General features: G+C 46.3%; 1 protein-coding gene across 1 annotated transcript in view; it reads right to left on the bottom strand.

Moving 5' to 3' along the window:
- LEPR (leptin receptor) overlaps window positions 1-16,564 on the bottom strand; it is a 100,285-nt gene that overhangs the window by 68,135 nt on the left and 15,586 nt on the right. Inside the window, exons 2-3 of the mRNA XM_088442373.1 lie at window positions 8,274-8,334; window positions 447-734 (exon numbers count right to left, since the gene is read on the bottom strand). Of these exons, the coding sequence (XP_088298499.1) occupies window positions 447-734; window positions 8,274-8,313 (328 nt within the window). The 5' untranslated portion in view covers window positions 8,314-8,334. The remainder of the gene's footprint in view (window positions 1-446; window positions 735-8,273; window positions 8,335-16,564) is intronic.

Below are 16,564 nucleotides of genomic sequence, written 5' to 3'. Positions count from 1 at the left end.
ACTGGACGATTTGAACGATATATATCGCTGAACGATATCATTATCGTTCATCAAACTCGCCCAGTAGGTATGGTCCTTTAGGAATAATTTTATGGTATTTGAGGACAAAAAAACAAAATAAGAACCTAAAAAACTGAATTATTTATAATTGATTCAATATTTTTTTTTCTAATTATGTTTCTAGTGTACACTGATCAACTCCAATTTAAGGATTTATAAAGCATTTTAAAAACATTAACTTATAAAAAACAAACTTATTAACCCCTTCGATTTTCCCTAAACTATACATCAATCAAATCAAATTTCTTTTTGCATAATTGTGGATAAAGATTCTTGCAGTCTGACACTGCTAATGGTAATCCTATTACTCAAGGCATAGTAAATCTTTGTACATTCCCTGTCTATGCTGTTACTTATTTAGGAAAAACACAACAATACCCACTTACCTACTAGATGAACACCTGAAGGTAGAGCTGCTAAAAGGGTCTTCTTTAATTCCAAATATTGTTCGTGAGTTGTGTAGCCGCTATCGGTCCTATTCCAGAGGCACAGGGAACCATGTCCTGGATTTTTCTGGTCTTCTACATTGGTACACTGAAAATGCGAGGCCTTCTGTAAAATCCCTTCCAACAGAGAGGTGTTTGAAGACTTATTGGTCAACAGGTGAGACAGGAAGACACCTGATGAGGGAATCCTGTAGGTTTCAGGTGTTACTATTGTTATTGTGAGACATTCTGGGGGGAAAAAATAAAAAATTTCAGTAAAAATAATTTACAATGTGAACAACATACTTAATGGGAGTGACCACAGGGCCTGATTCAGAGCCGGACGCTCTGACCAGAGCGCTCGCTCTGAATCAGGGCCCTCCTACCTAAACTTGGAGCGGCCTCTTGGATGCTCGCATAGCTGTGGGTTACCACCCACAGCTTGTGCGAGCGTCCATGATGATGGTTGCTATGGTCAAGACCATCGTGACCATCGGGCTTGCGACGAGACCCTGCGGTAGGGTCTCGGTGACTGCAAGCCCTGGAGTGATTTTGGCTCTATCAGAGCCAAAATCACTCCCACTGACATCACTAGTGATGTCAGTGGGGCCGGACCCAGACGGTAGGCGTTCCCATGGGAACGCCTCAGTCTGCCAGCCACGCCCCCGGCACGCCCACCAAAGGGGGCGTGCTGTCACTCACCATCGACAACACGCCCCCTTTGGTGCGAGACCCCGAGCGACGGCTTCTTCGTCGCTCACCGGGTCTCGCGCATGCGCATGACGGAGCTCCCTCCGTCGTGCGCATGTGCATTTGGGTACCATCGACCCGCTTGCGAGCGTCCTGCGCTCGCGAGTGGGTCTGAATGAGACCCTCAATGTTTCATATTCATCTGAACTTCAATTCCCCCATCCCACGGATTGGCGATCCAAACTGGACATTGTTGATCAGCAATCCGTCAGGGTATCAGGGAAAGTATATAGGTTAAAAATCCCCAATTTGCCGAAACAGATCATTTTATGTTTGGGATCAGCAAATCAGGGAATCCCAATGCTCACACCCAGGCATCTAGGGATCTTAACGTGTTCTTCTTGTAGATCTGCCGATTGCAAGACCTTCATAGTTTGGGCGAAGTTTATAATAATCTCCCTGCTGTTTGCAATTTGGGGATAATCTTTCTGCCAAGCCAGAACACCGCTGTGCCAAACCCATCATCCTGGGGTTTTATCAAGTCTGTATAAAGGTACCTAGGGCCTGATTCAGAGCCGCTCGTAAGCGGCCGCTCGTTCGTTCTGACCGATGTTCGCACAGCTGCGCATGCGTACGGATTTTAATACGCATGCGCGAACCAGTCAGTGCGGCCGAAAATCGTTTGTTCGCTATATAGCGAATGCCTGCTATTTTGAGTAACAGAAGGAGGCGTATGTGGGTGGTAACAGGGGAAGGTGTTTGAAAACGGGGGTGTGGAATTAGATCGCAGGCGTGCTTAAAGGTCAAAACGGGCGTTTTAAGGGAGTGCATAATTAATACAGCAGCGTCATTGACCACGTCACTTGTTTTTTTTTTACCCCGAACTGATCGCAAAATAGCGGTTGAAAAAACCAGCCACAAGAATAGCGAGCAGTTCATACGCTGTTCGATGTGCTCGATTAATCTAATAAATAGCGGACATGACGTAGGATGCGAGCGGCAAGGGGGCGTATTTTTCAAAATTACAACCGCAAGTTTTGCTCGCTCGTTCAGACTTAGAGGCGTGAACAGACCGTAATTAGCGAACGGTTCATTTGAATAGCCACCCCTTGTTTTAGAACGAACGACCGCAAATAGCGAGAGGCTCTGAATCAGGCCCCTAGTCCTATAAATGATATGGGAGAGTAATGAAAGGAGTGACATTAGGGGATCAGAGGAGAGATGACGATATAGATAGGGAGGTCTGTACAAAATGTCTCATTTGCAGATACAAATAAAAGTACTTATTGGAAACACTATATTTATCATGTTGTTCTGTTAAAGGCCCTCATTCAGAGCCGCTCGTTAGCGGCAGTACGCTCGTTCCGAGCGATGTTTGCACATCTGCGCATGCGTACGGTTTTTAGTACGCATGCGCGAACCAGTCAGTGTGGCCAAAAATCGTTTGTACGCTATATAGCGAGGGCCTGCTATTTTGAGTGACAGAATGAGGCGTATGTGGGTGGTAACAGGGGAAGGTGCTTGAAAATGGGGAGTAGAGATCCGAACGCAGGCGTGCTTAAAGGTCAAAACGGGCGTATTATGGGTGTGCATAATTAATACAGCAGCGTCATTGACCACGTCACTGGGTTATTTAATAGCCAGAACTGCTCGCAAATTTGTGGTAGCAAACACCAACCACAAGAATAGCGAGCAGTTCATACGCTGGTCGATGTACTCGATTAATCTAATAAATAGCGGACATGACGTATGGTGCGAGCGGCCAGGGGGCGTTTTTAACAAATAAACGAGCGTATGTTTTGCACGCTCGTTCAGACTTAGAGGTGTGAACAGACTGCAATTTGCGAACGGATCATTTGAATAGCCACCCCTTGTTTTTGAACGAACGACCGCAAATAGCGAACAGCTCTGAATGAGGGCCAAAGACAACTATCTGCCCCCAGGCTCAAAAACATCCGCCATAATATGACTACCTTTGGCTTTCAACCGTAGATACGTGTGATTTTCCAAATTCGGGGGAAACAAAGAGTTGTCCCATAATGAGTTTTATCTAGAATGCTGCGGATTCCTACCAAATTTTCTGTTCATAGCCGGTCATGACCTAAATGTATCTCTGAATCAAATGTTTTCAAGTATTGATCCTGGAATTGCTTGTTGTGGGGCATGCAATAGTGCTCCCGGAGAGTAGGGAATGAAACGCTTCACAATCCAACTCATAATCAGTGTTTAAACTATGAGGAGCCAGTCGGCAATATACCGAAGAGTGCACAGCTTGTGAAAAATCGCGCCACATCAGGAAATCCCAGGCCACCGCCCTTCCATTCAGCTGTTAGCTTAGCCCAAAACAATCCTCAGCTTTTTGTTACGCCAAACAACTTTAGTAAACAAACGAGTGAGACGAGTTATATCTGACCTGGAAAGCTGTAACGGTAACATCTGTATGGCGTAAGAAAATCTAGGGAATACAATAGATTTAGTCAATGCCACCCTAGCAAGCAAGGATAGTGGGAGTAGCATCCATGTTTCCAGCATGGGAGATATAGATTGAATCAGAGGAGAAAAATGAACTTCGGACAGCCGAGAAAGCTGAGCTGGGATGAGACCACCCTGAAACACTGCAGAGAGGGATTTGAAAAAAAATAATATTAGCATCACCAGACAGCCAAAGCAGTTCTGATTTTGCCACGGTCGCCTTGTACCCCGAAAATTGTCCATTACCCATGACGCAAGGGATTGAATATGTCGGAGACGACAGAAACAGCAACATGTTGTCTGCGAACAGGGCCACCTGCAGATCCCCCCCCCGAAATACCTTTATAATCGGGTGATTGGCGGAGAGCAATTGCCAAGGGTTCCAAGGCTATGGCAAATAATAAGGGGTAGAGGTGGAGGTACTGCCGGGTACCACGCTTAATCAAGAATGGCTTAGAAGTATGACCATCACAGGCAATTTGGGTGGAGGTCATGCGGCTCTTCCATTGCTCTTATGCGGCTCCCCTGACTGACACTGACTGTCACCTCTGATAGGCGCGCAGCTGTTCAAGGAGGCTCGTCCTTTGTTGCAGCAGTCTGCTCTGGTCTGGGGCATGTATGGTGATGTCATGCCGCAAACAGGAGGCAGAGCTCAAGTTGTGTCTGAACCTGTAGACTACCTACGTGACGCAGAGAGTCGCAACAGGGTAAGAGCTGTGGGGGGGGTTTATTTGTTTTTTTTATTTTATTTGTGATGAGGGAAGGTGGAGTGGCCTGTGGAGTGGAGTGTGGGGGTAGGCGGCTGAATTGAAGTGGGGGGGCAAAGTGTCCCGCAGGCGGTCGGGAGGTTGGGCACCTCCACCGCCGCAACTGTGCGGTTGTGTAGGCCCCGGAGACGAGGAATGGATGCGCGCGGCATCCATTCAGTGCAGGAAGAGGGCAGGGGGCAGCCCAGCTACTGATGTAGTGCTGGGCTCGCCCCAAGGCTGACATTAAGTGGATGCTTGCCATACGGGTACGCCCACAAATAACATAATTTAGGGGGAGTGGCCTATGGTAATTAGGATACTCCCATTTTCAGTCGCGTGCAGGTTAATGGGCGCCTAAGTCCCCTGGAGCCAGCCCTGGTGCTCCTAGCATTCCGTAAAGTAAATTGACTTAAAAAAAGTGACGTAAAAAAAGCAAAAACAAAACCAAACTAGGGGCCTGACTGTTGAGTGGCACGCATTCCACACGCAACGCTAATGTTCATATCGTTGAGCGATTTTTTATTTTTTTTTGCAACTGTGCACGCGCGAAAGCTTTTGAAAACCCCTACGGCGCATAAGTTACACAAAGTGTACGTGAAAATCACAGCCGCAAGGTATAAGAGGCCGTGGCCAGATGGAGACACTGCGCCTGCCATCGTGCTGGTGCACATTTTGACGGTGCGACCAATGATGGCGTACACGGACGCACCGATCAGTCTTAGGAAAAGACGTTGATAGGCCACGTGCATAAATGCGCAGATGGGCGACCGCCAGTAGAGGCTGCTGCATGCTTTTTGCGTGCAACCTGGAATCAGACCGCATACAGTATATCTATATGGCAGTACTTTATGTATCGGGAATGTGTTATTAGCTGTATTGCTGCAATCTTTTGTAATATTTTGAGTGAAACGTTATCATTGACTGAAAACACATTTTTATATTGCAGCAATAATATGAGAAGAACATTCACAGAACATGCAAAACACGGTGCTCAGTCTTATAGGAATCTCATCTCATCCATATCATTTCCAGACCATTTTCCTCTTTGAGTTAATTAATCCTACTGTATAATTCAGGCCTCGAATCCAGGTTTCTGTTATGCGTAACAGAACAAGACTCTTAGGACCTGGTTGTTAGAAACCTTCTCCCTCCTTATGTGTCTGATAGGAGAACAGCTGCAGTATGCTCTGTGCAGAACGTGTGTACATCGGAGTGAGGGGGTGAGGTTAACTCCTATATAGCCGGTCATGCATGAACTGGGAACACAAACACCAAGGGGTATATTTACTAAAGTGAGATGTTGCCCATAGCAACCAATCAGATTCTACTTAACATTTAACTAGCACCTTATAAAAGATAATAGCTAGAATCTGATTGGTTGCTATGGGCAACGTCTCCACTTCTCAAACCCCCCACTTTAATAAATATACCCCAAAGTGTTTATCCTTTGGAATGCATTGGTCAACAACGTATAGGATTATATAATGTTCTATCATCTTTTTGCTGCACAATTTTATATTACTATACTATACAATTCCATATTATTTATTTCACATTTTATTTACTTTGTCATAAACCATATAGTTATCAGGTTTTTGGTATCAGGTCAGATGGTCGATATTCAGATATATTGATATGTAAATAAGGTCAAAATGGTTAAAATGTCGACTAATGTTGGCATTAAACATGTCGACACCAAAATGTCGACATGTTTTTAGGGCTAGGCTGAGGATTAGGTTAAAAACCGCAAAAAGCCATATGTCGACATTCTAGTGTCAACATGTTAAATGTCGACATTATGAAGATTTCAACATTCTAACCATGTCGACTTTTTTGAATGTCAATGTATTGGTTGTTGGCTTAAAGTTCATGTCGCCATTCTGACTGTCGACATTCAGAACCTGTTGACATTCTGGTGTCGACTTTTCATACCACAACCCAGGTTTTCAGGGGAAAAAAATGTATGTGGACAAATAATTCAAACCCTGGAAATTAGGAACAATTGCTAACTTTTTACCAATGAACTTTTTCCGCCCAGACCAACTGCGTTTTATATAGAAATGATTTTCATGTCATTGTGCAGCATTGGGTGGGGCCTGATTATGTAAATGGCATCGACTTGGCCCCACAATAACACTGGGATCCGGGAGTGCTACCTGCTCTTTCTAGGGTCTGGAAATTTGGAAGTCTCTCAGATATTCCAGTAGGGTTGTCCATCAAAGGGACCCCCACAGACAGTCGATGGCAGGTGACCATCATTTGAAAACAATCGATGGTCGAACTATTGACGCTTTGATGACCCTTAGGCACAAAGGAAAGGCGACCCAAAAGAGAAGAAACGAAAAACCATCAGGCCCCTGCCATTGATGGTAAATCCATCGACCGATGGATTGATGATTGCCAAACATTGACCATCGAAGGACCACCCTACCTTCTAGCCCCCTGCTGCATGATTGATGAATGGGATACCCGCACCTGCTCTTTGGGCTTTCCCGCCAAGATGTACTTGAGCGGACATCCCAAAAATAGGTATGTTTAAATAAATGTCTCTCTCACAATCAGGACTCAATTTAAACAGTACCCGGCACGAGGTACTATCAATTCACGAGAATACATACCTCCAAAGTATCCTCGTTTAGGTGGGTATCCCCAATTTGAAGAACTGAAGGCCAGGACGTCTGTCACAATTGCTAGGACTAACACTTAGGGGACATGGTGAAACCCAATATGTCCCAGCTCCTCCCCTCATCCACGTGAAGACCAACACTGAGCGGGTTTGCGCTAGGACAATGCTTCGAGGTGCTTCATGATGCACTAATGGGGAGCAACTAGTATACCAGAAAATGCAGGCTGCTCATTAAACTTAACAAGGAATGAACAGGGAGCCGGTGAGTTCCCTGAGGCACAGCGCAGGCTGACATTCTCTGATCTGAGCCAATATTCATGATAATGCAGCTTATCAGCTCATTAGGGCCCAGGGGCCAAGTCTCAGTAATGTCGCTGGTTGTAAAGGAACTGACAGGCGGCACGTACGTAGGTACTGCTGCTATCGGCCCTCCTATTTTGTTCTGGTCATTTTATTATTGAGAGCTGTGGACTACAGCAGAGTTTATTTAGACTTTATTAATAATACCCATATGTGGTTTATACATATTGGGCCTGATTCAGACCCGGACGCTATACTGCGCTCGCTCGCATTGATCGATTTTTCGCAATCTGCGCATGAGTCGCAATGCGTGTGTGCGAACCAGTCATTGCAATGGGAAAGTGCTCGCCCATAGCCCGCAGTCGGGCCGCTATTTTGAGTGACAGATAGTGCCGTTTGTGGGTGGTAACAGGGGAAGGTGCTTGTAAACAGGGGAGTGGATGTGCGAACGCAGACGTGCCCGACCGTCAGAACAGCGTTTAATGGGTGTGCATAATTAGCAAAGTAGCGTCATTACAAACGTGACTGGGTTGTATTTTAGCCAGAACTGCTCGCAATGTTGTGGTGGGAAAAGGCTACCACAAGCGCTGCGAGCAGCTCCGATGGCTCTCGATGTTCCCGATTAATCCTACAACTGCCGGAGATGACGTGTGTTGCGAGTGGCAAAGGGGCGTCTTTATACAGGTGCGAGCGCATAGTGCGGCCGCTCGCTATTACTTAGTGGGCGGCTTTCCGCGACGCAGTGCGAGCACATGATTTAAATAGCCGGCAACTTTTAGCCAGCGAGCGGCCGCAAATAGCGTCCGGGTCTGAATCAGGCCCATTGTATGTATTCTAAGCATACATGAACTGTGACTGTATTAGGCAAACCTGTAAACCTGTATTTCCCTTTTACTTCTGAGGGGCAATATACTATTATATAATGCAAAATCCAGAATGTGCAGATCTTACCCCAGTAAAGGAGAACAGTCAGGATCCATTTCCGTCCCATGTCTACTTGTCAGAGCGGAATCTGGAAATAAATAGACGCAAATCTTTAACATAGATCACCATCAGCATTCCTACAGCGTGACGGGTTTTATTGATTAATCTATCCGCTGTCACAGGCATCCAGATAAACACCTGGTGCGACAGACCTCTGTGCCCCCCCGACGGCCGCTGGCCCCCATCTATTTACCATATTAATTAAGGAGAGTTATGGGTCCTGTGACACAATGGCCCCAGAGCCCTCATGCTGCGGAGGGTGGGAACTGTGTGCACGCACTGGGAAAGACTTGTGTATAATAGGATAATGGGGTATTTATATGTCATTTCAGATATACCATAGAAGAATTATAATACTCCAGCTAACGGTCCCAAGTTACTAGGCACGAAAGGGGGTTGGGGCATCAACAAAAAATATTATTCACATTTATATATAACGCCAGCATAGTACATAGCACTTTGCAATTAGGGACAGAGTAATAAGACAAGACTGATTATTGACAAACGGTCGTAGGGGTAAGAATGAATAAATCTCTGCAGATCGGGGGCTATGTCCAAATTTGCAATTCTGTTTATTTTCAGCTATATAATAGGAACCTCTATTAGCTTGATCACACAGGTTCTGCTAGCAAAATACAATGCTGGAAATTACATTTTATATGGACCTTGATACTAAATCAGGTCATCAAGTGCCTGAGGATTTGCTTTCAGGTCACAAAGGAATATTGAAAATACTGTATCACATAGTACATAATAACTGAATTTTAATGTTATTCTGGCCCATGTCCTTTATAGATGGCCTGCTTCAGAGTTGTACGCAAACTCCGATGGTGGCCGATCGGCGCCTGCACAGGATTCGTACTGCCGATCAGTGTTTGCGACAACGCTCGCAGTACCCACTAAGCTGCAGCGTGATTGAAATGCTGCAGCCGATTGGGGGGCGCTAAAGGGGCAGTGACGCCCAGCGTCCCAGAAACAAGGCTGGTGTCGGCTGTTTTTTTAGGCGTGCTGACTGAGGCGAGTGTCTGCATCTTCAGCCGCAGCTTGGCTGGCCCCGACTGCGTGAAATTTCACGGCCAACCTGAATAACCTGTGGGTTACACAGATGGGCGATGTTTAAGCAAGTGATCCGATGGCCGCGTCTTGGGATGCAGCAGCAGATCACAGAAGCTGGCAAAAGGCGTCTGTTTATACAAGTGACATTGGCATACTATCGCACAGCCGCTGCGTAATAAGATGCCGCTGTCTGTGTGATGGCGTACAAATCAGGCACAGACACATTCTATCAGAAATCCTCCCTGTTGTTCGGCAGACATGGCAGATGAATCGACGGAAGTAGAATAATGATATCACCCCTGGTAGCTAATTGTCTGATATACATGATTAGCTCAAATCTGGATTTGGAAAAGTTCATCATTTATTTATCTGTAGCCTTATGTTTCATGTCATGATGTAAGTGCAATCGCCTGTTGTAGTTGCTACGGATAGACTATATATATATATATATATATATATATATATATATATATATATATAGTGGCATGAAGTACACACTAATTTGAAATTTTTACTGGTTTATTATGAATAAGAAAAGCAAATTATTTATTTATTGAGAAACGTACAAAGAAAATTTCCATTTGTCTTAGTCCCCATTGTAAACAGAGGGGCTGATTCTTAAGGCCCCCATACACGGTGCGATTTGTCATCGTATCTGAAGTCGCATACGATTTCCTTTGAAAATTCTTCCCTTCAGATACGGGACGATTTGTATTTAAAATGCAATGATTCCACATAAGACCGTACGATTTGATCAATACATGTGTCACATCGTACACCATTGGTTGAGATCTCTCTGCAAATCCATCTGATCTGCGATCCAACTAGACGATGGCGGGGACACGCATTGGGGTCGCAGAACACACAAAATACACTTATCTCTTCACACGATTGGCCTGTCCAACCTGTCGTAACTGGTCATATCGTGTAAGAAATTGTCCCGTGTATGGGCACCTTTAGTCTCACGCTGCTACGTCCGCAGTAGCATCTGTTGCTGTAGCTGCATCTGCGGCGTTATGCTAATAGCAGTATCAGCCCTTCTTCTGTACAGCCGTGCGTCTGACTGTGCGAGGGCTGAGACGCCCACTTTCAGCACCTTCAGATGATGAATTACCGCCTTAGACGCCACCATTTGTCGCGCCATCGATACCTGCACCAGCCAGGTGCACCGACAGCCATGCTGGGCCCGGGTGAGGGGGGGGTGGGGGTGCTGTGAGTCCCTCAGCGCGGCGCACAGCCAGTCGGGGGGCGCGACCCCCACAAGCATAAGAGACTGCTGCGGCTACTGTGCTGTAAGAGGGAGGGGACGGCGCTGGGCACCACCAGCAAGCCCGGGCCCTGGTAATTAGTACCCGTCCCCCCCCCTCTCAGTGCCCCTGGCACCAGCCTATGGTAGGTGCAGACTCTCCGTCAGTGTATGGCTTCCTATGTGAGCGATTATACATGAACGTACGCAGCCACTTCAGCGACACTCCCATAGGACACCCGTAAGGCGGTACACCTCTGCTTACTGTATGCTCATCGGTCTAAAATTGCTACTCCGACTCTGTACAATCACAATCGGGATGATGCGTGAGCAGTGTGACTTTGACCCGTGCGCAATAGAAAAAAAATGTCTCAACTGTGTTAGACAAGGATATAGCGCGCAGCTCTGACTCCCAGAGTGCCCTTGGAGCGCACAGCCAACAATTTGATATCACTGCCCCATCCTAAAAAAGCAGCATATAACGCACTCATCAATAAATGATTCATTCACACTAGTGCTGGTTTGGAACTACACTATATTTAAAATACACTTGTCTAAATGAGCTTGTTCACACCACAGTACAGAAGCCCAGTGCCATGCTAGTTGAGCGCTTGCTCTGAATGAGGGCGGCAACTTTTCTTTTGAAAGGTGGCCTCCTGGCCACTCGCTAAGCTGTGGGTTACCATCGCGACCATCGGGGCTTGCGACGTGACCCTTGAGGTAGGGTCTCGTCTATCGCAAGCACTAGGCAGCTTCCTGCTCTAACAGAGCAGGAAGCTCCCTACTGACATCACTGGTGATGTCAGTAGGGCCGCCTACAAATGGCAGGCATTCCTTCAGGAACGACTCAGTTTGTCTGGCCACCCCCTCACCACGCCTACAAAACGGGGCGAGCTGTTGATCAACATCGACAGCCGCCCCTTTTGCAGCGAGCCCCTGAGTGAGAGAATTTCTCTCTCGCTCCGGGGGTTGCGCACACGCCGTGTGCAAGCGGCGCGTGTGCAGTGCCCCATCCTTGGACCCGCTTGCGAGCGCATAGGCGCTTGGGAGCGGGTCTGAATGAGGCCCCTATTCCATTCCTACAACCGAACAGTCCTGCGTAATGCATCAGAGATACTAGAGAAAAGAGCCACATTTCTCCTCAACCCCCAGAACCAATAGGCGCTTTAGATAACTAGGGACTTCAGACCCTCCGGGGTCTATTTACTAAGCAGTGTTAGGAGACAAAGTGATAAGGTGCCAGCCAATCAGCTCCCAACTGTTATTTTTCAAACACAGGCTGAGATGACAGTTGGGAGTTGATTGGCTGACACCTTATCACTTTCTTATCATTTTTCACTCTGTCTCCTAACACTGCTTAGTAAATAGACCCCTCTGTCTCCTAACACTGCTTAATAAATAGACCAGGCTTGCCTACCCTCCCGATTTGGCCGGGAGCCTCCCGGATATCGGTTTCCGCTCACCGGCCCTTCGGAAAGACAGGCAAGCCTCCCGGCAGCCGCCAACCCTCCCTACCCCCTGCAGTGTTAATATCAAAACCCCCGCATCAGGGGGCCCGGCGACGGCATTCGCACTGAATCACGTCATTGTGGCCCCGACCCCCGCTTTACAACGCCGTTTATTCCAGCATTGTGAAGAGGGGCGGGACCGTGATGATGCGATCTTGTGACCACGCCCCCACCCCACCCACGCCCCCACAATGGCATTATTGTGCGGCCACGCCCCCCGTTGTAAGCTGACATTCAGTTCCCTCCAAAAACGAGGCAGCTGAATGTCGGCTAGTATGAAATAGACCCCTCCATCACTTAAGCTAAGAGAGGCCCATTGAGACCTCTCTCTCAGAGTTCAGTCAAAAGCTTCCCTTGGAATCACCCCTCACCCCACCGCCCTCCTGAAAGACGACCAGACCGCCATTTCTGTGCCATGGAAACGTTTATATTTATCTGTGCTACACGCAGTAATTCCCTGGAAGGACAGAAATCTATTTCCCATTCTCTGGATCAATTTTCTGAAGCCATAAAGCCGTAACTCCCAAGTTGGTGATATCATATCCCCTCAGGTACGGCGTTATTATAAAGCTCTTTGAGCTGGAAGAATAATTCAATGTTCGGAGCTCAATCTAATTGGTGCTGTGTAAAAAAATTAATGCCTGGTCTTGTAAACAGTTACAAATATAATCGCTGTCATTTTTGTCATTATTTCCCTTTCAAGCAAGAATAGAGACATAATGTTCTCTCTCAGCATTGCTAAGAAATTCCCCATAAGTTCTTGTTTTTTTAATGTCTTCTTTTTGTGCCTATATTTGAACAATCTCCACCAATCAGCTGTATGCAACCTGTGACTCGCTGGCTGTGGCGGAACTAATGACTGAAATTAATTACCAAATTATTAAATATTAAATTATAAAATATATATATATTAATATAGAATTATTAACTATTAAATTAAGTTTGTTTAATTTGTAAACAATATGACTATAGCTGGTCACACACAAGCAGTTATATCTCTGGTTATAACCAATTGCCTCAATATGAGCGCGATGTCCCAGAAGAATACAAGCCAGGTCATTACTGGGAAGGTTGGTAAATGCGACTGGTAATATATACGTTATTGGTCCCTTTATGGGGTTATCTTATGTCCACAATAACAAGCCACTAGCTGGCCTTCCCTGTGTGGGCTCACATTGGAGGGTACTCGTGTTTAGTGGTGAACGAGTGAATATGAATAAATAAATTTAGGTCACCAAAAGCTCTTCATATACAGAACTGTGGGTCTCATTCAGAGCCGCTCGTAAGCGGCCGCTTGTTCGTTCCGAGCGATGTTCACACATCTGCGCATGCATACAGATTGTGATACGCATGCGCGAAACAGTCAGTGCGGCCGAAAATCGTGTGCTCGCAATATAGCGAATGCCTGCTAATTTGAGTGACAGAATGAGGCATTTGTGGGTGGTAACAGTGGAAGGTGCTTGAAAACGGGGAGTGGAAATCAGAACGCAGGCGTGCCAAAACGGGCGTTTTAAGGGTGTGCATAATTAATACAGCAGCGTCATACGACGTTCGATGTACTCGATTAATCTAATAAATAGCGGAGATGACGTATGATGCGAGCGGCCAGGGGGCGTTTTGTACAAAAAACCATCCGCATGTTTTGTTCGCTCGTTCAGACATGGAGGCGTCAACAGACCGCAAAGAGCGAACGGTTCATTTAAATAGCCACCCCCTTTTTCTGAACGAGCGAGCGCACATAGCGTCGGGCTCTGAATCAGGCCCTGTGCTGGTAACAAAAAGTGGTGACACTGACTGAAGGAAAGGCGGTTCACCACTCGCCTAGGAGTTGGGTCTTCACCCTAACGGGTATCCCTTCAACATGTCGACAATGACAGAATGTCATCATGACATGTCGACATTGTGAATGTCAACAGAAGATTTTTTACTAATTTTAGGGTTAGGGTTAGGCTGCGGTTAGAGTTAGGCTGAAGTTTAGGTTATTTACCACGTCAGTAGAAAACCACATGGTCAAAATGCCGACTGCCAGCATTCACAATTTGACATGTCCGGCTACCATCCATGTCAACATCTGAATGTTGCCATTTTGTACCACTCCTCCCTAAAGGCCATGGCAAATAAGTGCATTGAAGGAGCTCTCGCGTGGAAATGGCGCAGTGTTCCCCCCGCTCAATACACCGTGTAAGGGGCCCAATTATCATTAAATATTTGCGGCATATTCCCCGTAAACACTCGTTTTCGGGAGATACACGCAAATATTAATTATCCCCTAAATGTACTATGGAGGGATCATAGCCGATATAACCGGTATCTCCTGTTCCGACAGCAGCCGCAAACCCCCATAGGTTTCTAGGAACCCTCCCCGGCAATGGCTGCTACACACGCGTGGTCAGTAGACTGCGAATGCGCAGGAGTTCGCAGACACTGTACACATGGCCGCAAGCTGCAAATGCTGGGCAGTCATTAGACATAAGGCAACGGCACAGGCAGGTTTGAATTGGAATCGGGCATATGTGCTCCCGAACTGCGTGCACAGAAAATAATGCGCATATCGGCCCGTATGCAGTGTGTAAGCGTCTTGCAGTGCTCCCGCCCCCAATGTGCACACTACTATCAGGAGGGCGGGCTTGCACCTTTCTCTACAAGGGGTAGATTCACTATGTAGACAAAAGTGATTGGACACTGACAACAAGTAGATTAATGAGATGTTATTGATATCAGTACTTTGTAGATCCACCATGTGCAGTGATTACTGCAGACGCCCTTCTTGGCAAACGGTCCACAAGTTCCTGGGCAGCAGCAGGCGGTACGTTTTGCCATTCCGTCCTAAGTACAGTGACCAACTGTGACATTGAGGGAGGACGAGTCGGCCTAGAACACACCCATCGCTCCAATTCCAAGGTTCTCCATTTGGTTAAGATCTGGACTCTGAGCTGGCCGGTCCATCCGGGTTACAGAATTTCCTGTGTACCAGTCCAGCGTCGCCCTGGAAACAGGACAGGTGGCATTGTCGTCCTGAAGTGTTCTTGTCGAAACTGCCAAATTAGTGGTCAGTTGGAACTCATGCGCAATGGTATGCATTCCGCGTGCACGGAGGTGTCCAATCACTTTTTTATATTAGAAATCTGGCTGCGCAATCCTGTAATTCAAACCCATAAACTAAGTACTATTTAATCAAACTCATATTAATTGCCACAATCTCATAAAAATAAACTAAAATCACATATGCTATAAAAAAAAACTATTCATAAAATGCATATAAAGCACAATATGTGACTCTTAAATTGTTTAGCACCTACAGTGGTAACTTTGTTGATATAAATTAGCAATACTTTGCAACAATGTTGCTCTGTGTTAGCTGGTTTAAATACAGTAGCTAAATCCTATGCAGAAAAGTTATATGTTTGTTAGATAGACAAAGTTCCGATGACCAGGTATATGCTCAAGTGTTAAATGATATTACTGCCTTTGGTGGCTGGTTTATGGTTGTGAGGCAGATTATAGCAGTAGTAGTTGTCCTTAGTAACTGGAGGGTTGAAGCACTGATATTTGTCTTAGTAACTGGGTCAGTGATGTTATATAATCACAGGCTTGTACATTGGTCTGTGTTGAATCGCCATGCAAGCTAAAGGCTCTCTCCAGTGTGCGCCCTGTGCCTGCTCCGGAACTTCGGTGCTGTATACGGAGCTTCGGTGCTGTCGCTGGATAGATTAGCCGGGTGTAATGGCAGTCCGTGAATAGCGGTCTTATAGGGATGTACACTGCCGTTTCTATTGCCAGTCCTCGGCCGTTAAATAAAAGCAAATTGCAATTATTATTATTATTATTATAATAAAATAATAGGTTGATTTACAGTGACTTACAGTACAATACAATACAGGACATGGATAATATACATTGCTACATTCGCGACCATAACACCCAGATCTCAGTATCAGCAATGCTGTCCTGCTGTTGGATAAACACTCACGGCATAAGAATGTGCAGTCTGTCCGCTTGTAAACTCAACCACGTGTGGCCACTGGCGATTATAATCACCGAGCACCTTGGAAAAGATGATTTGCGTCATTTCAGATTTCGTCAGGAGGGGAGCAGATATGTATTATTTGCTCCCCAGGAGATGCCAGGAGAACACAAACAGCAGGACACTTTGGGGGCCGGGATCGGGTTTCTGTCATTAGGACCCGCCTCCCTCATGGCAAACTGCGGCGAATTTTCGCGTCATTTAGCCCTGCTCCCTCCATACAGAGCCGCAACAATTATTCTGCGATTCCCTGCAGTCATCTGCCCAACCTGCCCACTTCACTTGGAAGTGGACAGAATGAGGGAGGTACGGATACTCTTCCGGTGGGTGCGGGGAACTCTCCGAAAATTCAGGAGCCTCCCACAACTTGCTGGAGAGTAGGTAAGTATGCTTTTAGATACATTTGGAGATAACATAACAACAG

This window comes from Taudactylus pleione, unplaced genomic scaffold (genome assembly GCF_031769625.1).
Source record: "Taudactylus pleione unplaced genomic scaffold, aTauple2 ptg000310l, whole genome shotgun sequence".
Taxonomy (NCBI): Eukaryota; Metazoa; Chordata; class Amphibia; order Anura; family Myobatrachidae; genus Taudactylus; species Taudactylus pleione.
Note: the sequence above shows the minus strand (reverse complement) of the source record. Positions and strands in the feature narration are given on the sequence as shown.